Below are 25,022 nucleotides of genomic sequence, written 5' to 3' on the forward strand. Positions count from 1 at the left end.
TTGTGAAATAATTTTCCAGAAATGACGCTTTGGGGCAAAATGGTTTTTTAATGGTCTGGGGCAGAATGGTACATGGGCGAATGGTTCCCAGGGTTCCATTCTGCCCCAAGGTGTTTTGCGTATATATGGTATAGGACCATGCCCCAAGGCTGGGGCAAAACGGTCTTTTTTGGTATCCTCATAAAAATATTTTTTTTTTTTTTTTTTCCAGTGATACATACATATATTGTTCTTGTCTGATCTAATTTGTTGCCAAAATAATACTTTATTTTGTTACAAAATTACATATCTGCGTGACTTTTATTTTTTTAGTTGGGACCTCATAAGCACTAGAGGTGTCATTTTACCCCGTGTTCCCCTACCTTTTTTTTTTATGTTATTTATAACCTCTACATAGGTATGTAAGTGATCCGATCTCTTCATTCTCTTAGTAAATTGTGACGCATAATATAAAGGTAACGTTGATATCATGAATGTCGTTATTTATTTCCTGGCAACTTGGGATTTAGCAGATCTGCTTATGACGATGAAATACTTCACTTCTGATTATCAAACACAAAACCTTTATTCTTCATCACGTCGATCGGCCTTCAATGATGTATTGTTGTTGCATAATTTACCTTCATTAATCTACATACCTACCTGGAAATTGAATAATGAATGGTTGAATAAATATAACGACGTGTTATGTACATGCGTACATACATACGTACAGACCATGGGCTAAAAATCGCTTTTTTGACATCAGGGGATCCCAAAACGGATATTTCCAACCACCGATTTTGAACATTTGGACCGATAAAAATCACTTTTTTGACATCAGGGGATCCCAAAACGGATATTTCCAACCATTTCCCGATTTTGAAAATTTGGACCGATTGCAATACTTTCATTATCAGGGGACCCCAAAACGGATATTTCCACCCATTTCCCGATTTTGAAAATTTGGACCGATTGCAATACTTTCATTACAGTATAGCCGCTAAACTGTAGTAATAGAAAGTAAAAAATCTGTTTTTGCTTCTCTTGGAAAGCTTTGTTGATTCTTTCTTTGGTGTTTCTTCAAATACGAAATGTACGTAGCTAAGCTACCTTCTTAAAATGAGAAAGGCACTGAATACCTCATCTCTACTCGTATAGCGATTTTATGTACATATCCATAACAATTTTATTTTATTTGAAATTTCACGAAAGCTACTTTTCTATATTCGTTTTTACTTTGATAGATTTGACAGCTTTATATTATTTTGGATTTCTACTCGTATAGCGATTTTATGTACATATCCATAACAGTTTTATTTTATTTGAAATTTCACGAAAGCTACTTTTCTATATTCGTTTTTACTTTGATAGATTTGACAGCTTTATATTATTTTGGATTCGAACAAGTTGAGTAGGTATAGGTACATAACTACGTTGTTACGATACATGTGTTGTGTATATTGAGGTAGGTATCGAGTCCTGGAATTATGTAAACAGAGAGATGTTTCATTCCGACATGGTACATAACTACGTTGTTACGATACATGTGTTGTGTATATTGAGGTAGGTATCCAGTCCTGGAATTATGTAAACAGAGAGATGTTTCATTCCGACATTGGTTATGGTTATGGTTAGCTCCCTGTTGTTTTTATCTCTATATACATGATTATTACCACCCACTTTCCATTCAGTTTGTTGATAACGATAGCGTGTTATCTTCTTTCTTTTTTCCTGTCAGTCGGAGGGAGTACTTTCAAGGTGGAAACATGTTACCTACCACATGAGAAAGTTGCATCAGAAATTCATTTTAGGAACACAGCTCCCAAAAAACGCGCTTCCTTGTCATAAAAATCGACAAACTTTTGCACTCATATTTTTTTAAACAAGTTTCCATTTATATTTGATCGACAAAAAACTCAGAACATACATTTTTCTTATAAATGGTATACCCATCCGTATAAGCAGAGCTTGTGCCACGGATAGGGAGTTCATTTATAATATTAATCTAGTTTCAATTTCATTCTATAAATATTATTTAAGCTTAGCAAAAGATTGTAAAGATTAAATAATTCATCAAGACATTCCCATTTAAAATTATTTAACTCAGTTTAAATATGTACCAAAACATATTTACCTAAATGGAATATATTGTACCTATATTGTATTTCGATTGCAAAATCCTTTAACCGGTTACATTTTGGTGTTCTCGTGTTGACCCAGGACCTAAATGGAATATATTGTACCTATATTGTATTTCGATTGCAAAATCCTTTAACCGGTTACATTTTGGTGGTCTCGTGTTGACCCAGGACCTAAATGGAATATATTGTACCTATATTGTATTTCGATTGCAAAATCCTTCAACCGGTTACATTTTGGTGTTCTCGTGTTGACCCAGGACCTACATAAATGGAAAGAATTGTGTCTCTTCTCGCCCATCTGATGAGGGACATGCTACAACACAGACCCGTAAAATTCAATATGCCTCCCTAAATTTCTTCGCTACGAATTGAAAAAAGGCAGTGGTGGTGGTGTTGTTCTCGTTGTTGGTGGTGAAATATCTTTTTTGGATACGTAACTAAGCCTTTGGTCAGTAAAAAAGCGGTCGAAATATACTGTTAACTGTAAAAACACGGGAAAATACAGCTAACCGTTGTTCCGATGTTCATAAAAATGACTAATAGGGGGGTTTTAGGTGTGATTTTTGGGGGGGGGGTCCACTCTTAAAACTTTTTCGATAACTAACCGTTTTGTGAAAACCGCCAGAAAGCGTTAATTCCACCAGTGGGCGGCGCCCAGTGCAACTTTTGCCGGTTTTCAGATTTTTCCTATTACTTACTCATCAAGACCTACTATCCTGCCAAATTTCAAGTTTCTACGACATCGGGAAGTGCCTCATAATTTTGATGAGTGAATCAGTCAGTGAGTCAGTCGTAAAATAAGCGATTTTCAAGGCCTTTTTTCTACCCCTTCAGGTAAAGCTAGACCTTTGGAATTTCGCAGGCATAATAAGCAAGTATAGCTTAACATATGGTCCAAATTTCGTGACATTACATTGAAAATTAACGGAGTTATGATAGGGGTAAAAATACGTCGAAATGTTTCGTGCAATATAACACACTGGCGTGCTGAGGCCGGAACTTGGCCTGGCGCACTGCCGTGCGCCTAGATCTATGTACACATTATGTATTTATGTCGAATAACGTCAACATATTCGACACATGTTAGATTAGACTTGATTGACAAATCTCACTTCCTAGCTTCCTACACATTTAGGGATTTCAGTCAACTGGCATGCTTTCAAGGTTTCCACATGTTACCTACCACATGAGAAAGTTGCATTAGAAATTCATTTTAGGAACACAGCTCCCAAAAAACGCGCTTCCTTGTCATAAAAATCGACAAACTTTTGCACTCATATTTTTTTAAACAAGTTTCCTTTGATTATATTTGATCGACAAAAAACTCAGAACATACATTTTTTTTTATAAATGGTATACCCATCCGTATAAGCAGAGCTTGTGCCACGGATAGGGACATATTCGACACATGTTAGATTAGACTTGATTGACAAATCTCACTTCCTAGCTTCCTACACATTTAGGGATTTCAGTCAACTGGTTTATAAATAGTATACCCATCCGTATAAGCAGAGCTTGTGCCACGGATTGGGACATATTCGACACATGTTAGATTAGACTTGATTGACAAATCTCACTTCCTAGCTTCCTACACATTTAGGGATTTCAGTCAACTGGCATGAGTGAGTTTGCAGACAGTTATACCTATGTTTACATTCCTGCTATATGTATAGCAGCGGGTACCTATAGCTACAAGGATTAACTCCCTTTAAATTAAACTCAATACTCATCCCTTAACCCTACCTAGGTATTACAATGCAGCTACAGGATTAACTCCCTTTAAATTAAACTCAATACTCATCCCTTAACCCTACCTAGGTATTACAATGCAGCTACTTTATGTATACCTAGATGTTCCTTGTTCATTTAGGTATGTAGATTCATTTATGTACATAGAAACTTATATGATGTATGTATAGTTGTACATACCTACCTACTTATTATGAGAAACTAAAATCCTCCGATATAAATTATTCGTCTGGCTGGGGGACGTTAAACAGGGAGTAGACCAGCTTAGTTTGGCTGGGGGAATTTAAACTGGAAGTAAACCAGCCTGAACTTCCTTTGCTAAAGAAATAGCAAAGCGACTCTGAAGGGCATCCACTCGTAAAATTTATAGGCAAAACCAAATGTCAGCCCAAAGCAATCTCCCTAGTTAGGGCTGATTGAGAGGCTGAAGAAAAACGCCGACCCTGTCTGTACACGGGAAAAGGCGAAGGAGAAAAAAAAAAAGAAGATTCGTATATCGTCAGTTCTAATAATTATTACATACCTATTAGTTTATTAGCAACCAACTGCAAGTTACATTGTCATGTTTCAACAACAAAAATATTATTAATTGTAATAAACAATATTGTGCATGATGCGTCTATTACGTCGCGTCTCGTTGGTGTTACTAGCTTAATAGCTTTTTGATCTAGAATCTACATCGTACGTGCTCGGTGCTCGCTGAAATATGATATTAATAACTTTATTGAAGGGAAACGCAATAAAAAGTCCCCAAACACTTATTTTTAGACTTCAATAGCAATAAATAATTCAGAAAGTACCTACCTGTGTTTTAAATTTGAAATATCTTGCCTTTGAGATTAAACCCACTAAAGGCCCGAAAACTTAATGGGAATCAATAATCCCTTATAGGTACCTATGTAGTTTGGAAAAGGTACACTTACTTATACACTATTTTATAGCTCTGTACATTATATTCACCCATTCTCCCGTCCTAATCAGTTCCAGTTTTTGACCTAGGGCAGGAATTAAAAAAAAAAGGGAAAAAGAGAGATTTGCTAGAGAAAACTGGAACTGCTAACGTCTTATGGTCCCAAGAGCGAAGAGAGAAGGAGGACAGGATATCGAGAAAGGCAGCAATTTCGGTTTTAATCTCAGATAAGGTTCGTTCTCGGAACGGCTAAAAGTATATACGCCACTACCTAAGCAACTTACATGACATTGGAGGGAAAACCAGAAGTGTTCAGATATCATCTCAGTTACCATTACCATGTCATATTATGCTAAACTGTCAGCACACGGAACCAGTTTTATTCTACAGGTTGTACCAAAATGTCAGTACCCCTCTTATTCTTATTTTTAAATATCTCTATGTGAGAAGAAAAAGAAGAAAAAATCCTTCTCTTGAGAATAGTACCTACTCTGCTGGTTTAGTATCTCATGGGTTATACCTATAACATGTACGTACGAGTATGTAGGCAGATATATACGGTGTTCCAGGTGTCGACTCTTTTGAAACCCAACTCATACGCTGTAAGTACTTTTGCTTACATCTTACATACCTATATGTAGACATGTACCTCCTTTTGATTTTCTAGTCTTTTTCTTTTTTATGTAGGTATCTACATATTAAATCTCAGTACTAATCACAGTGATATAGGTAGGTACGAGTATACTATTTATCTGATAACAGTAATAATGATGTCTATTTGTCTATGCAAATATATGTTAACTATTGAGATTTTTATACTACTTGCTCACATGGGATACGAAATTATAAAGAAAACCAGTCCCTACAGGCCTTATATCATTATAAAATACCTACTTAAAATAGTAGTACAGTACAAACAAAAACAAACTGTTCTAGTTGAAAAAAAAAGGTCTTTTCTGAAAAAAAAGGGTCTTTTTTGATAAGGTCTTGTAAAAAAAAGAGGTTAAGTTATCCGGTCAAAATGATTTCAAAATCACAAAATTATGAAAAGACGACAGTCAAACAGAATTTAAGAGCATCGAACATTTTGATTTATGTGATCTAGATTGTGAGAGTAAACTAATAAATAATTTATTGAATATCAATATTGCATAGGAATTCTTTGTACCTATGTAGGTATAGATAATCTGGTGATTTTGTCACATCCACCAATTCTCTCCTTCTGTGTATGTATATTGATAATCTGGTGATTTTGTCACATCCACCAATTCTCTCCTTCTGTGTATGTATATTGATAATCTGGTGATTTTGTCACATCCACCAATTCTCTCCTTCTGTGTATGTATATTGATAATCTGGTGATTTTGTCACATCCACCAATTCTCTCCTTCTGTGTATGTATATTGATAATCTGGTGATTTTGTCACATCCACCAATTCTCTCCTTCTGTGTATGTATATTGATAATCTGGTGATTTTGTCACATCCACCAATTCTCTCCTTCTGTGTATGTATATTGATAATCTGGTGATTTTGTCACATCCACCAATACTCTCCTTCTGTGTACGAGTATGTATGGATAATCTGGTGATTTTGTCACATCCACCAATACTGTGTTTGCTCACATATGAATGTTCTGTTCTGATAATTAAATGTCTCATCCGTCAAGATAGGAGGTTTTGATATGCTAAATGTACCTAATGATTCCAACAATTTAACTGTACATTTCACTCAGAGAAGAATCGCCTAAGGTCCAATCTCAAACTTTAATAAGCAATTTTTCATTTGTGTATGTTTGCCAAATATCATCAAAGTTGGACTAGGGTTATAGAGAAGGGGGGACTTTATGAATACACTGTATGTACAGAGAATCTTGTACTCGTTTTAGCTGAATAGCTTACCTGGACAGCATTCAATTCCCCCCATTTTATACCGATTCCCCCGATTGCAAAATTTGAAGCCAGAAGGGTATGAACAAATCGAAAATTCGGGGGAATCGACAAACGCCCGCTTACCTAGGTACCTTATGTTGTGTGTTTACTGATGGTCAATTTGAAAATTTACAGACAACCTATATACCTACCTATCGTGTATCTTTAGATCCCTGTAATACACCTATATGTAAGCTTTAAGCTTAAGTCAGGGTCGTGAAATTAGTAAGTACCTACCTAGGAATCCACACCTACCAATATGTATGTAAGTAAATATACCTACATATCTACTATTAGACTCCTGAGAGGTGACTTCAATAGGTAGGTATGTAGGTACATTTTTATATTTACATTACACAAATCCTACCTAGTTTTAAACTTTCAATAAACTGTACCTAACCATAAAATACAAATACAAATAGATAATATTCTAATCATTAGATACCAATAGGTACCTACTAAGTACATAATTAGCTTGGATTACTAATTAATTACCATTACCATTATATTATTATTTATTACGTCAAATGATGAGACCATATTTATTATGAGAATTTTTAGTGTATTTTACAATTTACATGAAATCCTCACTCGAGAAACGACAACGCGTATCCACCATTTTCTAGGATCCTTAACAATATAATAATACCTATAAGTAGTACTTCGGTAAATGGAAAATGATAAATAAAATAATCCTGACGCAAACCGTCACATAGGAACGTTCTTGGAAAAATTCAATTTCAATCCGACCACTCAATCAAGCTGGATATCGATGTTTTTTAGAATCTCACAATTCACCCCCCCCCCCCTTAACTACCTAAAAAAAAGGCAATCAATTCTATAATTCACAAGGGAGCTAAGAACACCATTGGATACATCCAAAAACAAAAACAAAAGAAATGGTTCGATGAAGAATGCAAAGCAGCAATTGAAGAGAGAAGAGCAAAACGTGTATCAGCCATTGAGAATAGGGATGAAGCTAGCATTGAAGCATACAGAGAAGAGAGAAGAAAAACTAAGAAACTCATGAGGAAGAAGAAAAGGGAGTTTTTAAACAACAAATTAGATCAAATAGAAAAGGAAGACAATATGAAGAACGTTAGAAGTTTCTATCAACTTGTAAAACAGCAAAGGAGAACAACCCAACCTAAATCCACTATGATCAAAGACAAAGATGGAACAACCCTAATTGGAACCACAGCAATATTGGAACGATGGGCGGAGCATTTTAAAGAACTACTCAATGTTCAAAATGAAACACACATTGAAGAAGAAATACCACATACAGCCGAGGTGGAAGACGAACCCCCAACCCTCAGAGAAGTAAATGAAGCCATCACGAAACTGAAAAATAAGTCACCTGGGACGGACGAAATAACAAGTGAGCTACTCAAGAATGGAGGTCAAAATCTTAAACTAGAGCTACTTACACAAAATGATAAGAAAGTGCTGGGAAACAGAACATATACCAGATCAGTGGAAAGAGGTAATAATGATTCCTCTCCATAAGAAAAGTGACCCCACTGACTGTAACAACTACAGAGGCATTGCACTTCTTAACGTCTGCTACAAAATTTTATCACTCATCATTCTGAAACGGATCGAAGTATACACAAATGGACAGATAGGCGAATATCAGGCCGGGTTCAGGAAGAATCGATCAACAACTGACCAAATACATTCCCTAAGAATAATACTAGAAAAGAGAATCGAACGAAATATCGACACCTACATCCTGTTCATCGATTTTAAAAAAATCTTATGATTGCTTGATAAGAAACGCCGTTTGGAACGCTATGCATGAACTAGGAATACCCAAGAAACTAGTAAGATTGGTAAAAGAATGCGCAGTTGGATCCATCAACAAAATAAGAGTAGGGGGAGAGCTATCAACAGCGTTTACAGTAGAAAGCGGTTTGAAACAGGGAGCGGCCTATCCCCACTCCTATTCAACGTAACACTACAGAAGGTTATCCAAGATATATGGAAGGACGACTCTCTTGTTTGCAAACTCCTAGCCTACGCTGATGATATAGCTATGTTGGGAAATAACATCACAGAAATCGAAAGATAATCTGGTGATTTTGTCACATCCACCAATTCTCTCCTTCTGTGTATGTATATTGATAATCTGGTGATTTTGTCACATCCACAAGGATTAACTCCCTTTAAATTAAACTCAATACTCATCCCTTAACCCTACCTAGGTATTACAATGCAGCTACTTTATATATACCTAGATGTTCCTTGTTCATTTAGGTATGTAGATTCATTTATGTACATAGAAACTTATATGATGTATATGTATAGTTGTACATACCTACCTACTTACGAGTATTATGAGAAACTAAAATCCTCCGATATAAATTATTCGTCTGGCTGGGGGACGTTAAACAGGGAGTAGACCAGCTTAGTCTGGCTGGGGGAATTTAAACTGGAAGTAAACCAGCCTGAACTTCCTTTGCTAAAGAAATAACAAAGCGACTCTGAAGGGCATCCACTCGTAAAATTTATAGGCAAAACCATATGTCAGCCCAAAGCAATCTCCCTAGTTAGGGCTGATTGAGAGGCTGAAGAAAAACGCCGACCCTGTCTGTACACGGGAAAAGGCGAAGGAGGAAAGAAAAGAAGATTCGTATATCGTCAGTTCTAATAATTATTAGGTACATATTAGTTTATTGGCAACCAACTGCAAGTTACATTGTCATGTTTCAACAATAAAAATATTATTAATTGTAATAAACAATATTGTGCATGATGCGTCTATAACGTCGCGTCTCGTTGGTGTTACTAGCTATTTGATCTAGAATCTACATTGTACGTGCTCGGTGCTCGCTTAATAACTTTATTGAAGGGAAACGCAATAAAAAGTCCCCGAACACTTATTTTTAGACTTCAATAGCAATAAATAATTCAGAAAGTACCTGTGTTTTAAATTTGAAATATCTTGCCTTTGAGATTAAACCCACTAAAGGCCCGAAAACTTAATGGGAATCAATAATCCCTTATAGGTATGTAGTTTGGAAAAGGTACACTTACTTATACACTATTTTATAGCTCTGTACATTATATTCACCCATTCTCCCGTCCTAATCAGTTCCAGTTTTTGACCTAGGGCAGGAATTAAAAAAAAGGGAAAAAGAGAGATTTGCTAGAGAAAACTGGAACTGCTAACGTCTTATGGTCCCAAGAGCGAAGAGAGAAGGAGGACAGGATATCGAGAAAGGCAGCAATTTCGGTTTTAATCTCAGATAAGGTTCGTTCTCGGAACGGCTAAAAGTATATACGCCACTACCTAAGCAACTTACATGACATTGGAGGGAAAACCAGAAGTGTTCAGATATCATCTCAGTTACCATTACCATGTCATATTATGCTAAACTGTCAGCACACGGAACCAGTTTTATTCTACAGGTTGTACCAAAATGTCAGTACCCCTCTTATTCTTATTTTTAAATATCTCTATGTGAGAAGAAAAAGAAGAAAAAATCCTTCTCTTGAGAATAGTACCTACTCTGCTGGTTTAGTATCTCATGGGTTATACCTATAACATGTACGTACGAGTATGTAGGGGTACCCCTCTTATTCTTACTTTTAAATATCTCTATGTGAGAAGAAAAAGAAGTAAAAATCCTTCTCTTGAGAATAGTACCTACTCTGCCCCCTCTTATTCTTACTTTTAAATATCTCTATGTGAGAAGAAAAAGAAGTAAAAATCCTTCTCTTGAGAATAGTACCTACTCTGCTGGTTTAGTATCTCATGGGTTATACCTATAACATGTACGTACGAGTATGTAGGCAGATATATACGGTGTTCCAGGTGTCGACTCTTTTGAAACCCAACTCATACGCTGTAAGTACTTTTGCTTACATCTTACATATGTAGATATGTACCTCCTTTTGATTTTCTAGTCTTTTTTATATAGGTATCTACATATTAAATCTCGGTACTAATCACAGTGATATAGGTAGGTACGAGTATACTATCTATCTGATAACAGTAATAATGATGTCTATTTGTCTATGCAAATATATGTTAACTATTGAGATTTTTATACTACTTGCTCACATGGGATCAGTGTTCCAGGTGTCGACTCTTTTGAAACCCAACTCATACGCTGTAAGTACTTTTGCTTACATCTTACATACCTATATGTAGACATGTACCTCCTTTTGATTTTCTAGTCTTTTTCTTTTTTATGTAGGTATCTACATATTAAATCTCAGTACTAATCACAGTGATATAGGTAGGTACGAGTATACTATTTATCTGATAACAGTAATAATGATGTCTATTTGTCTATGCAAATATATGTTAACTATTGAGATTTTTATACTACTTGCTCACATGGGATACGAAATTATAAAGAAAACCAGTCCCTACAGGCCTTATATCATTATAAAATACCTACTTAAAATAGTAGTACAGTACAAACAAAAACAAACTGTTCTAGTTGAAAAAAAAAGGTCTTTTCTGAAAAAAAAGGGTCTTTTTTGATAAGGTCTTGTAAAAAAAAGAGGTTAAGTTATCCGGTCAAAATGATTTCAAAATCACAAAATTATGAAAAGACGACAGTCAAACAGAATTTAAGAGCATCGAACATTTTGATTTATGTGATCTAGATTGTGAGAGTAAACTAATAAATAATTTATTGAATATCAATATTGCATAGGAATTCTTTGTACCTATGTAGGTATAGATAATCTGGTGATTTTGTCACATCCACCAATTCTCTCCTTCTGTGTATGTATATTGATAATCTGGTGATTTTGTCACATCCATTAGATTGTGAGAGTAAACTAATAAATAATTTATTGAATATCAATATTGCATAGGAATTCTTTGTACCTATGTATGTATGTATAGATAATCTGGTGATTTTGTCACATCTACCAATACTCTCCTTCTGTGTATGTATAGATGATCTGGTGATTTTGTCACATCCACCAATACTGTGTTTGCTCACATATGAATGTTCTGTTCTGATAGTTAGGTAAATGTCTCATCCGTCAAGATAGGAGGTTTTGATATGCTATATGTACCTAATGATTCCAACAATTTAACTGTACATTTCACTCAGAGAAGAATCGCTTAAGGTCCAATCTCAAACTTTAATAAGCAATTTTTCATTTGTGTATGTTTGCCAAATATCATCAAAGTTGGACCAGGGTTATAGAGAAACAAAAGAAACAAACTAATTTAAAATCAGACGAACAGAATTACAAAATCAAAAAGAAGTCTTTGAATTCACTCTTTCTGTCAATGAGTAAATAAAAGGGGCTAAGGCATATTCAAGTACCTACTAGGTAGATAGTAAATACATAACTATAAGAGCGAAAGAAGTCTTTGAAATCACTCTTTCTGTCAATGAGTAAATAAAAGGGGCTAAGGCATATTCAAGTACCTACTAGGTAGATAGTAAATACATAACTATAAGAGCAAGAAAGGTAAATACATACCGACCAAGACTAGAAGTCACTATATTTAATACTCGGGTATTTCACGAAAGGAATACATAACTATAAGAGCAAGAAAGGTAAATACATACCGACCAAGACTAGAAGTCACTATATTTAATACTCGGGTATTTCACGAAAGAAAATTAAATCATTGCATAAAACATGATGCAAAAGTTGGAATGGAAAATGTAGGTAGGTAGGTAGGTAGGTAGGTAGGTACATTGAAATTAGTTATGGGGAGGGTGGGAAGGAGGGATTATGTTTAACTAAAATCCAGAGTACCTGAGCCATTGAAATTAGTTATGGGGAGGGTGGGAAGGAGGGATTATGTTTAACTAAAATCCAGAGTACCTGAGCTTTCCGTACATTGAAATTAGTTATGGGGAGGGTGGGAAGGAGGGATTATGTTTAACTAAAATCCAGAGTACCTGAGCTTTCCGTACAAACAAAAATAAATTGTTTGTTTTCTTGCTTTCCTAACGTACTTTTTAATTTTATCTAACTTAGGTACCTACCTACTTTGTTTAATTTTATCTAACAGGGTCGAGCGGATTTCGAACACGACTTTTTATGTCTTCTGACAATTTCATTTACCTAAGAATTATTAATTTATATCCTTTTAATAATTGTTTTCTTTCTACAAAGTCCTGCATACCGAGATTGACATCAACATATCTAATAATTCTGACAGTTTCATTTATCTAAGAATTATTAATTTATATCCTTTTAATAATTGTTTTCTTTCTACAAAGTCCTGCATACCGAGATTGACATCAACATATCTAATAATAATACCTACTTACATAGGTTAAATATTTACATTCTTAGTTAATTCTGTTAAAGACATTTTTGGGTACCGTACCTTCTTTTGTTTCTTTATTAAATTAAGTAAATAATAAAATTCTTAATGATTGGACGTTAATTGAAGTCAAACTTATTTAGGTAGGTAGGTATTTGAGTAAATAAGTTTAAATAAATACTTGAGTTTCTCGATTGAAAGGGTGATGAAATCAACATTTGGAAGAATGATCTTATACATATGTACCTATAGTTAATTCTGTTAAAGACATTTTTGGGTACCGTACCTCCTTCTGTTTCTTTATTTAATTAAGTAAATAATAAAATTCTTAATGATTCGACGTTAATTGAAGTCAAACTTATTTAGGTAGGTAGGTAGGTAGGTAGGTATTTGAATAAATAAGTTTAAATAAATACTTGAGTTTCTCGATTGAAAGGGTGATGAAATCAACATTTGGAAGAATGATCTTATACATATGTATTATAGAAGATATGTGTAACTTATTTGTCATATACCTATGTAGGTATGGTTGTGATTTGGTCTGCCTCTACAGTGACCATCAGTAAACCTGTTTTGAAGATACGTATCTACCTATAGTGTCCACGTATATTTCTAGTGATAATTAAATTTTGGTGAAAAAATGCTCAAGTTGAAAATATTCAAATCTCCATTCTGTTTTGTATTGACTATAGCCTGTTCTTAAGTTCTCCTGGGTAGAATTAGTCACGAAAAGAACACTTCAATCCATTTGGTTACATTTACACCATTAGACTGTTTTGTATGATGATTGTGATATAGGTTATATCCAGATTCCAGATTCATTATAATATATGTATGTGATTGCCTATGCCTAATATCCGGACCTCCAGGTGTTTTAGTCCTTCAAATTCTAACAGACAGACAGACAGACACAGACACATGCACATAACAGATAGAAACAGAGGTAGGCAGGTAGGTATTGTACCTACTCAAAATAAATAAACCCAATCTTGATACAGGTATTTGCTCTTCGTATTTTATATACCAAAGAAGCTAATGGGTTTTTCCCCCAAGTTTACATAAATAATTATCATCTATTTTTTACTTTTTATTATTGTACTTATGTAGAAACATGAAACATAGCAAGTAGGTATTACCATGGTGCATGAGTATGATCTTCATAAGAATACAAATACATAGATATAAACCCTGTGATCTAATGTAAAAGAATGAATGGAAGTGTTGATTTATTGAGCTCAACTGTTGAGGAAACGTCGAGAAATATTTTCAGTGGAATTGATCTCATCAATGCAAGTGTCAATGTTTTGAGTTCCCGGATCAGCGTAGACTCTGAGGATATCAATGAAACTCTTCTCAGCTACAATGCCTCTGCACCACGGTGTACTACAGGGGATATTAACTACTACTATACTGCCTTCATCACGCTGCTGCATAGCTTCATTCTCATGTGTGGGATCATAGGCAATATCTGCACATGTATCATCATCTACAAGAACAAACACATGCAGACTGCCACCAACTATTATCTGTTCAGTCTGGCCGTCTCGGATCTATTGCTTCTTGTTATTGGACTGCCATCGGAAACTATTCACACGTATTATTTGTAAGTAGTTCTTTCTCTTTCATATTTATCTAGATAAATATATCTCAGTAGGTACTTGATGGTCGAGCAATGGCCTGGTAATTAAGAGGTTGCGCGCGGGTTTAAAAGTTTAAATCTCTGTTTGGAGATGAGTAGGTATCAGTAAGTACTTGATAGTCGAGCAATGGCCTGGTAATTAAGAGGTTGCGCGCGGGTTTAAAAGTTTAAATCTCTGTTTGGAGATGAGTAGGTATTTCTACGTACCTATTTGAGAATTCGACATGTGTCATTCGAGCATTACAAGTTTTCCAATCAGACTGTGAACACTGTAATGATAATCTGATGCTTCTATATAAATAAAATTGTAGATTTGTCTGTACATTGCTTAGAATCGTGAAATTTTTAGTTATTCTTACTCCTTTTTCATATTTCTCTAGATAAATATATCTCAGTAAGTACTTGATGGTCGAGCAATGGCCTGGTAATTAAGAGGTTGCGCGCGGGTTTAAAAGTTTAAATCTCTGTTTGGAGATGAGTAGGTATTTCTACGTAGGTACCTATTTGAGAATTCGACATGTGTCATTCGAGCATTACAAGTTTTCCAATCAGACTGTGAACACTGTAATGATAATCTGATGCTTCATTCAAAGTACTAATGAGTAACTAACTACTCAATCTTAGTGTGATGGTACCAACACACACTGCTAACGGGTATTTCTGCCTTCCTACATTTTTGTATCTCGATTTATCAAATTAACTACCTACCTTTACTACATGTATGTACTATGCACGTAAAAAAAATGCCCGAGGTAGAAAAATAGGAAATATGTATTTGATCGAGACTAAGTGAATGTCTTGGTAATTTATTATACCTACGCAGGTATGTACATAAGTAAGTATCTATTAAGTTTAGTAGAGGTAATTTAATAACAATGTAGGTAAATTCCACATGCAGTTCTTAGAAACACTATCTAGGTAGGTATTAGCAATTAGATGGATTATAAGGTAGGTAAGGTATGCATAATTTTAGTAGATAAATCACTAGGAGATTAACGAGAGTGAAAAGATAATCTGATGTTTCTATTGCAATCAATCATGATACCTCTAAACATGTAATAATCTAAGTACCTACAAATCATTTTTTAGTCGCGATATACTTCTGGAATTTCACGTACATTACGCCCGGTAGACCGCGGTCTCACAGACCTGAGTCTGAGCGTGAGTGGCATGCTTTACAAAGAGATTGGTACTTTTTGTTCTAGCTGGTACCTATATGTGTATACGAGTACCTAACATAATAAATAATAAGATGAAACTAAGGTAGGAACTAATAATCATCGTCATAATTCTCGTTTGTATTACGGGTAAAATAAATGTCCAAACTATCATCAGACTGTGTGGAGATATCATCCAGCACTTGATTCTTGTTGACACCTATAGTGAATAGACATTTGATATTAGTAAGCACCCATAGGAGCATCAGCATTCCCATCATATGGGATAAGTAGCACCCCAGAGTTGCTACGAGATAGCCACAAGGCAGTCGACAATACTTGAAGATATCGTGAAGAATGAGGACAAACTCGATAGCAAGACTGACAAGCTGTTGCCAAACTGCCACAAGAAGAATATTGGTGATTATAATGACCATGAGGATTTTGTAAATAGTTTGCAGATAACCACTTTGAATGCAGAGAAATTTGGGATGCAAACTTCTTGATGTACAATACAGAGAGACTGACAAAACGAACAGGGATGAACCAAGGTTTGGATATTGGAATCTGAGGTTGGAATCATCGGCAGGATAACTGAAGAGGGATCCAATGAGAAAATGACATACTAGGGTTAGGACAACACAGGATATTTTGGTTTTGAGTCCGGTTCTATCGACACAGCATGTTCTATGAGTTATTGGCATTCTATCATAATGTCAGAGACTCTGTGCTCTACTGAAATTTAGAACTGTCATATTCCAAGGAAGTATGTGATTGGTTCAAATGTTGATTAACATCCTGGCCAATATACCTATACGGAATACTAGCAAGTCCTATACATCTCACATCAAAACATTTTTGTATTTTTTTGTTGTAAAAAATTACTTGAGCTGATGAAAAACCTACCTATAATGTACCTACTTGTGATAAAAAAAAAGAAAGAAAAAAAGTTAAATCAATCTCTTTTAGATAGATAGATAGATAGATAGATAGATATGAAAAAATATTAGGGTATTATTTAGTCTTTACGTGTGGTATGGAATAGATCAGTTGCGCTTAGTTGGGTGATGTTTCAAAGTCATAGAGCAGGAAAAATGAGGACCAACGGATTTTTTCTTTTTCTTCTATGACTTCTAGATCCCGAGATAAATCGATTTAAAAAATACCGGTAAATCGTGAACTTTGACGTCACGGCATAGGCAATAATAAGACCCTATGCCTATATGGTATGGTGGCCAAAAACCGAAGAAAAGACAGCCCAAGCCGTATTACAGGCCTCTACACAGGACACTGTAGCCTCAATTACCACCTAAACAAAATGGGTATAGCTGAGACACCATATTCTATAGAAGTGCGAAGCCAATAGGGAGCGCGTAACGCAACTTTAGCATTCTTTCTGGTGAGGAGCTATCCATATTCCTACTGAGTTCTTTTTTTTTACTAAAATATTCTAAACCGTGGCGAAGCACGGGCACAACAGCTAGTGTTAAAATAAATTTAATCAAAATAAATGAAGATTTTAACCCGTCCCGACAGTGGAGTGACTCATTGACTTTCTATGTTAATTAGTCACTCAAGGGTAGAGCTAGGGGACAGAGTCTGTTCACATAACAGGAGAGCTCCAAAACTTAACAAACATTCCTGTTGCTCTACTTATAATATTACCTATTTCATAATTATCTATTGTAAATGTAAAATAAACTCGTAAAGTGCAATTTTCTTTATGGAACTCTGCCTCTGAAAAAATTCTTAGTTTCTAAACGGCCGGTATAGGTAACTAAACAATCATTTTTGATAACTCCTTCATGGGAGATCCAAGAAAAAGAAGGCGTTATAACTAACCCAGGGCGGATTTTATCCTCCTAAGATATGGTTCATCCTCGGAGCGGCTGGCTTTCTCCTATCCTGTCTTTCTTCTCTCTTCGATTTCGGTACGATAGTACCTTTTGCTACTCTCCATAGTGTTTATGGTATATGTCCGTGTAAATAAACTAATATAAACACTTGGTTAGTTACCATTTGAAATAAATTTCTTGTTTTTGTTTTCCAGAACTCAATATGCGTTTGGTTCCAATATATGCGTTCTGTTTTCATTTCTGTCGGAAACAGCATCCAATGCCACCGTTCTTACTATCACGGCGTTCACTGTAGAGCGCTATATTGCCATATGTCATCCGTTCCTATCTCATACTGTGTCCAAGTTATCCAGAGCCATCAAGTTCATTGTCTGCATCTGGGTGCTCGCACTATGTCTCGCCGTACCTTTGGTGAGTGTCTAACCACACGCTCAGATTGTCTGACAGATACAGGTCTCACAGACTGCGGTCATGTAGCTTGACACCTAGGTCTGGCAGACCGTCTGACCTGGGTCTGTCAGCGGAACAGACCGTCTGACAGATACAGGTCTCACAGACTGCGGTCATGTAGCTTGAGACCTAGGTCTGGCAGACCGTCTGACCTGGGTCTGTCAGCGGAAACCGTGTAGCGGACAAATCTGATAGTCCTAGGACGGTCTGATACGCGTAGACCCCGGTCTGTCAGACGGTCTGAACGTGAGCGGCCGGCATAACTTGCCTGCTTTCATCACCTCCAATAAGTGTAATCCTATCATCTTACCTACATGTGTTAGGTAGGTAAGTAGATACTTGGGTAGAATTAGTCACGACAGAACACTTCAATCCATTTGGTTACATTTACACCATTAGACACAAGAGTAAGTAGGGATAGGGACTATAGCCTGTTCTCAAGTTCTCCTGGGTAGAATTAGTCACGACAAGAACACTTCAATCCATTTGGTTACATTTACACCATTAGACACAAGAGTAAGTAGGGATAGGGACTATAGCATGTAGCTTGACACCTAGGTCTGGCAGACCGTCTGACCTGGGTCTGTCAGCGGAAACCGTGTAGCGGACAAATCTGATAGTCCTAGGACGGTCTGATACGCGTAGACCCCGGTCTGTCAGACGGTCTGAACGTGAGCGGCCGGCATAACTTGCCTGCTTTCATCACCTCCAATAAGTGTAATCCTATCATCTTACCTACATGTGTTAGGTAGGTAAGTAGATACTTGGGTAGAATTAGTCACGACAGAACACTTCAATCCATTTGGTTACATTTACACCATTAGACACAAGAGTAAGTAGGGATAGGGACTATAGCCTGTTCTCAAGTTCTTCAGGCTGAATATTAGAGCCCCAAACATAGAGGGTACAGTAGTAGAACTTTCCAATGAAGTTAAATATCTAGTAATAACCCTAGATCATAAACTTAATTGGAATAAACATCTAGAAAAGATTTCCAAAAAAGCAACAGCGGCAACATGGACATGCCGCAGGTATAACCCTAGATCATAAACTTAATTGGAATAAACATCTAGAAAAGATTTCCAAAAAAGCAACAGCGGCAACATGGACATGCCGCAGGCTCTTTGGAAGAACTTGGGGGCTCAAACCACATATGTGGCAATAATAAGACCCATGGTCACTTATGCCTATATGGTATGGTGGCCAAAAACCGAAGAAAAGACAGCCCAAGCCCTATTACAGGCCTCTACACAGGACACTGTAGCCTCAATTACCACCTAAACAAAATGGGTATAGCTGAGACACCATATTCTATAGAAGTGCGAAGCCAATAGGGAGCGCGTAACGCAACTTTAGCATTCTTTCTGGTGAGGAGCTATCCATATTCCTACTGAGTTCTTTTTTTTTACTAAAATATTCTAAACCGTGGCGAAGCACGGGCACAACAGCTAGTGTTAAAATAAATTTAATCAAAATAAATGAAGATTTTAACCCGTCCCGACAGTGGAGTGACTCATTGACTTTCTATGTTAATTAGTCACTCAAGGGTAGAGCTAGGGGACAGAGTCTGTTCACATAACAGGAGAGCTCCAAAACTTAACAAACATTCCTGTTGCTCTACTTATAATATTACCTATTTCATAATTATCTATTGTAAATGTAAAATAAACTCGTAAAGTGCAATTTTCTTTATGGAACTCTGCCTCTGAAAAAATTCTTAGTTTCTAAACGGCCGGTATAGGTAACTAAACAATCATTTTTGAATGTTTTTGCTTCCAAAGTCAAACTGGTTCCAAGAAAAATCGACTAGCTAATCGCTATAAATTTTTGGACCTATTTTAGATCCTAACATAAGTTTAGGTTTCCTAATTCAATTGGTTTCAGGTGTCTACATGTACTATTCAGCAAAGTACTCTATACATTTTTGATAACTCCTTCATGGGAGATCCAAGAAAAAGAAGGCGTTATAACTAACCCAGGGCGGATTTTATCCTAAGATAGGTATGGTTCATCCTCGGAGCGGCTGGCTTTCTCCTATCCTGTCTTTCTTCTCTCTTCGATTTCGGTACGATAGTACCTTAGCAGTTACACCTGTTGTAAGTAGCACTTATCATTATGTACTTTGTACTTACCTATGTACCTACTAGTAAATTTAAACTTGTAGTGAATTCAGGTGAGATGATTCCTTTATCCGGTAATCAGGAGGGCATTCCATAAGGAGATGTTCGCCCTCTACCCCGGGACAAAAAGATTTTGCTAGAGAAGTAGGTAAATATGTAAGTAGGTAAGAGCTTTGGAAAAAAAAATGTTTTTGCTTCCAAAGTCAAACTGGTTCCAAGAAAAATCGACTAGCTAATCGCTATAAATTTTTGGACCTATTTTAGAGAAATGTTTTTGCTTCCAAAGTCAAACTGGTTCCAAGAAAAATCGACTAGCTAATCGCTATAAATTTTTGACCTATTTTAGATCCTAACATAAGTTTAGGTTTCCTAATTCAATTGGTTTCAGGTGTCTACATGTACTATTCAGCAAAGTACTCTATAACTGTATTGGTTTCTGTTTCAGGCAACTCAATACAGCGTCATACCTCAATCCCAACCTTCAGTCATTGTCAATCACACAGCAATACTATTAGATGACAATTTGAGGAACAGTAGTAGCTTCAGTATATCATGTCCTGTTGTAAAAGCTATCCATATTCCTAGGTACTGAGTTCTTTTTTTTTACTAAAATATTCTAAACCGTGGCGAAGCACGGGCACAACAGCTAGTGTTAAAATAAATTTAATCAAAATTCTAATTTTTATTCCCTACCTACTTTTTAACAAATCCGCTCAGACTCTCGCGACACGAACAGCCCATCTGTTCAAAGGCAAAGTTATACACTGACTAAAAATGTGCCCCCATAATAAGCCCTCGGTAAGTAAAGAAAAGACAAAGGAAGAAGAGTGGGGGTGGGGGTCGCAATGCAGAGGATTGAAACAGCTTTCTCAAAACTTTGCTCTTTATTTTAACTTGCGTGATAATCTGCTTACTTCTGGTAAAATCTGTGATCTGGCACTAACTAAATTCAACGTCACAAATTATATGGCCTAAAACTTTACACTTGGACAAATGCTGACAAATTTGATATGAGCAATGAGCATGTGTGTGCGTTCTACACGGAGTCTCCATTAAACTATGTCCTATTGGATACAAAATACTTGTTCCGAAATTTATTCCAGTCTTCAAACCCCTTTTTGTAAGCGATTTCCGGTGGAGCCTTCTGCTCCTTCAGCGATTTTCGTTTTGCCGCGGTTTTTTCGGTTTTGGCTCGTTGCCTGTCGTCCATTTTGATGCCTATTGACTTGAATTAATGTAAAACGTGTTTACCCATGTCTCATCACCGGTAATAATGAGTTTCATGAAAATAGCATCAAAATTGACGCGATCTAGCAAGTATAAAGAGATTCGGTTTCTGTAGGAAATTCAGCACTTTTGGAACGAGTCGCACAAAAAGGCATCTCACGTCCAATTTCTTCAAAAAATTGACCAAAATGACTCCTGAAAGATTTTAAAGTCATCTGCTATAGCTTTTACATAAGAATGTGCCTATTGACTTGAATTAATGTAAAACGTGTTTACCCATGTCTCATCACCGGTAATAATGAGTTTCATGAAAATAGCATCAAAATTGACGCGATCTAGCAAGTATAAAGAGATTCGGTTTCTGTAGGAAATTCAGCACTTTTGGAACGAGTCGCACAAAAAGACATCTCACGTCCAATTTCTTCAAAAAATTGACCAAAATGACTCCTGAAAGATTTTAAAGTCATCTGCTATAGCTTTTACATAAGAATGATGACATTTGAGCAGAATTTCGTTCACATTTTCTTCTGACAAAGTGGGTAAAGGTGTTCGGGAAGCAGGATTGTCTGTCACTTGCTCTGAACCTTCCGTGAACGCTCTAACAATAGCAGACCGGAGTTTTTGCCAAAATTGATCCCCATAACTGTTTTCTAACCATTTTAGTGGGTTTGAACAAGAAATTCCGTTTACATTGCAAAAAATCAATAGAAATTCTTTCTTCAATTATTTTATCCCTTTGAAAAATCGCCAAGCATCACTAAAGCTAGGATTACACTGTTTGCTCAGTGAGCAAATATTTGCTCAAATTTGTTTGGAAAAGTACAGAAAATAGTGTAATAACCTAAAAAATATTTGGCAAATATTTGCTCAATGTGTTTGCTAGTGTTTGCCCAAACAAATATTTGCCTGAGTGTAATATAGTATGTAAGGTATACATAGGTACTCACTAAAATGACCGTTGTAAACAAAATGGCGGACGGAGGGCCCTAATTTTCAGTATAGTAACCCATGACAGTATTAGGTTATTAGCATCTCCACCACTGATAAGTTCTAGTAGTATTAGCATCTCCACCACTGATAAGTTCTAGTAGTATTAGCATCTCCACCACTGATAAGTTCTAGTAGAATTAGCATCTCCACCACTGATAAGTTCTAGTAGTATTAGCATCTCCACCACTGATAAGTTCTAGTAGTATTAGCATATCCACCACTGATAAGTTCTAGTAGTATTAGCATCTCCACCACTGATAAGTTCTAGTAGTATTAGCATCTCCACCACTGATAAGTTCTAGTAGTATTAGCATCTCCACCACTGATAAGGAAGAAGGTGTCGGGTGCTATTTTTCAAAGGATTATAATGAGCAGCACGTCGTTTTATTAGAAAATTTTCTTCTCTTTGAGAGTTACATTTCAAAGCTCAACAGAAAGAAGATTATTATCTAGGTAGGTATTATGTAGGTATGTAGGTTGTGATGAATGCTAGGACGGACGAGAGATTTCCTTATCTGCATACATGCGATAACATATCACTATATTCTAATCTAGTCTTCAGCTGAATATGTTGTTAGGGGAGGGGGGGGGACAATATGGTGTGAACATCACATGATTTCCTATTAAATTATAGAAATGGTGCTATAAATCACTTTTTTCGACTCAGGAAGGCCTAAAATGCATATTTCCACTTATTTCCCGATTCGGACGATTCCATTACTTTCTGATTAAAATAGGTACCTACTCGTAGGTTTTATACCTCAGTCCTCAGTGCATATGACTGATGAACAGTGTCCGATCCTGATCCATGGATAATGATGAGTCTACATGTAATGTAACGTCTAGTGTCTAATCATATAGTGAAATAGTCCCAAACTAAAGTGGACGCGGCACACAAGGGATCAGGAAGAGACGGCCTTAACATAATAATAATAATAGTGTCTGGACATCTCTTTCATGTCTGAGGTCATTGATACAGTGCCCTAAAACTGATCAGAAAAAAAAGGGCGTGTGTTCTATTTTAGCATTTTTCTTCTCTCTAATCGAGTACTTTTAGACTTTTTTTTTAATGAAGGTATCTAATTTAGAGTGATGTCAAACGTCAAGAAATCAAAAGAGGAGTCCAAGGGAAATGACCTAAATTTTGTTATATCGAGGTTTTTGTACTATCAGTCTATTTTTCGTTATACCTATCGCCTATACGATAAGTAATACAGAAATCTACATCGCATCGGTAGGTGACTCTAAAAACAAGTAGGTAGGTAGGTACCTAGTGTTTTGGTCTGACTATATACACCCTGTATAATGGAAACAACTCTGGTCACCTGGTGCTCCGTTTTGCTTCTTTCTCCCAGCTACCTACAGATTTTCAAATTGGATTTGTTAGGTTACATGCTTTGCAAGTTTACAAGCTCGAAAACAATTTGACAGGTGTCACTTTAATTCCGCCTGAGTGTATACCTCCCTCCACTATGGACAGTCTATATAGCTATACCTAAATAGTCTATAGCTATACCTTACCAATCTGTAAAAATAAAGAAATCTTAAAATTCCAAGCCCATTTTTTGGCTGTAAAGTTTCGTCGGGTCAGTTAAAATCGTCTATTTTCAATCCCCACCACAGAAAACCTACTGTTGTTTGTATGTATAGAGTTCTTGTAGGTTCTCAAGAACCTCTATATCTATAGGTAGATATTAATGCTGGACATGAGCTGTTCATCCTGTTCAGCTGTTTATTCTGTTTATCCTCAGTAACCAATACCTATAGCTATGTTTACTCTCTAATCCCTATGCTTTCCACTAACTCATGCTATTGAACTCTGTTTGCTTTCCACCATCCTTCTCCCTACGAGCAATTCCACAGTTTTTCATTTTTTTTTTCACTCGCATTTTCGTTACATATCCACCCATTATCTCTATTCCAACATTCCTTTGTTTGCCAATAGATATTATCACTCGCATTTTCGTTACATATCCACCCATTATCTCTATTCCAACATTCCTTTGTTTGCCAATAGATATTATTTCCCTTCTTTGCTCAGTTATTTTTGTTGTTGTTGTTGTTGGTGGTGGTGGTTTTTTTCTACATAGCTACCTATTATTTAAATATACAATATGTTGGTATATTATACATACAGTTACATTTACACCATTAGACACAAGAGTAAGTAGGGATAGGGACTATAGCCTGTTCTCAAGTTCTCCTGGGTAGAATTAGTCATGACAAGAACACTTCAATCCATTTGGGTACATTTACACCATTAGACACAAGAGTAAGTAGGGATAGGGACTATAGCCTGTTCTCAAGTTCTCCTGGGTAGAATTAGTCATGACAAGAACACTTCAATCCATTTGGGTACATTTACACCATTAGACACAAGAGTAAGTAGGGATAGGGACTATAGCCTGTTCTCAAGTTCTCAACTGATGGAAAGTGTGGAAAGGTCACGATCAGGAGCTTTTGTCCTCCCGCCGTCAGATGCTCTATGCTCTACAACTCTATAATTATTAAAAGCAATAACTAAGTGAAGTGGAAACGGAAAGTCATTGAGAACTCGTCTCTAATGATAATGTAATGACACTCGAAAAAAATTGAAAAGCAAAAACTTCTTG

At 36.2% G+C, this 25,022-nt stretch overlaps 1 protein-coding gene across 1 annotated transcript in view; it reads left to right on the forward strand.

Annotated features, from left to right (window-relative positions):
* Positions 1–25,022, forward strand: part of LOC103509842 (pyrokinin-1 receptor-like) — a 41,871-nt gene that overhangs the window by 3,701 nt on the left and 13,148 nt on the right. The window contains exons 2-4 of the mRNA XM_026824066.1: positions 13,970–14,574; positions 17,818–18,034; positions 20,639–20,778. Of these exons, the coding sequence (XP_026679867.1) occupies positions 14,180–14,574; positions 17,818–18,034; positions 20,639–20,778 (752 nt within the window). The 5' untranslated portion in view covers positions 13,970–14,179. The remainder of the gene's footprint in view (positions 1–13,969; positions 14,575–17,817; positions 18,035–20,638; positions 20,779–25,022) is intronic.

Source organism: Diaphorina citri, unplaced genomic scaffold (assembly GCF_000475195.1).
Source record: "Diaphorina citri unplaced genomic scaffold, Diaci psyllid genome assembly version 1.1 scaffold534, whole genome shotgun sequence".
NCBI lineage: Eukaryota > Metazoa > Arthropoda > Insecta > Hemiptera > Psyllidae > Diaphorina > Diaphorina citri.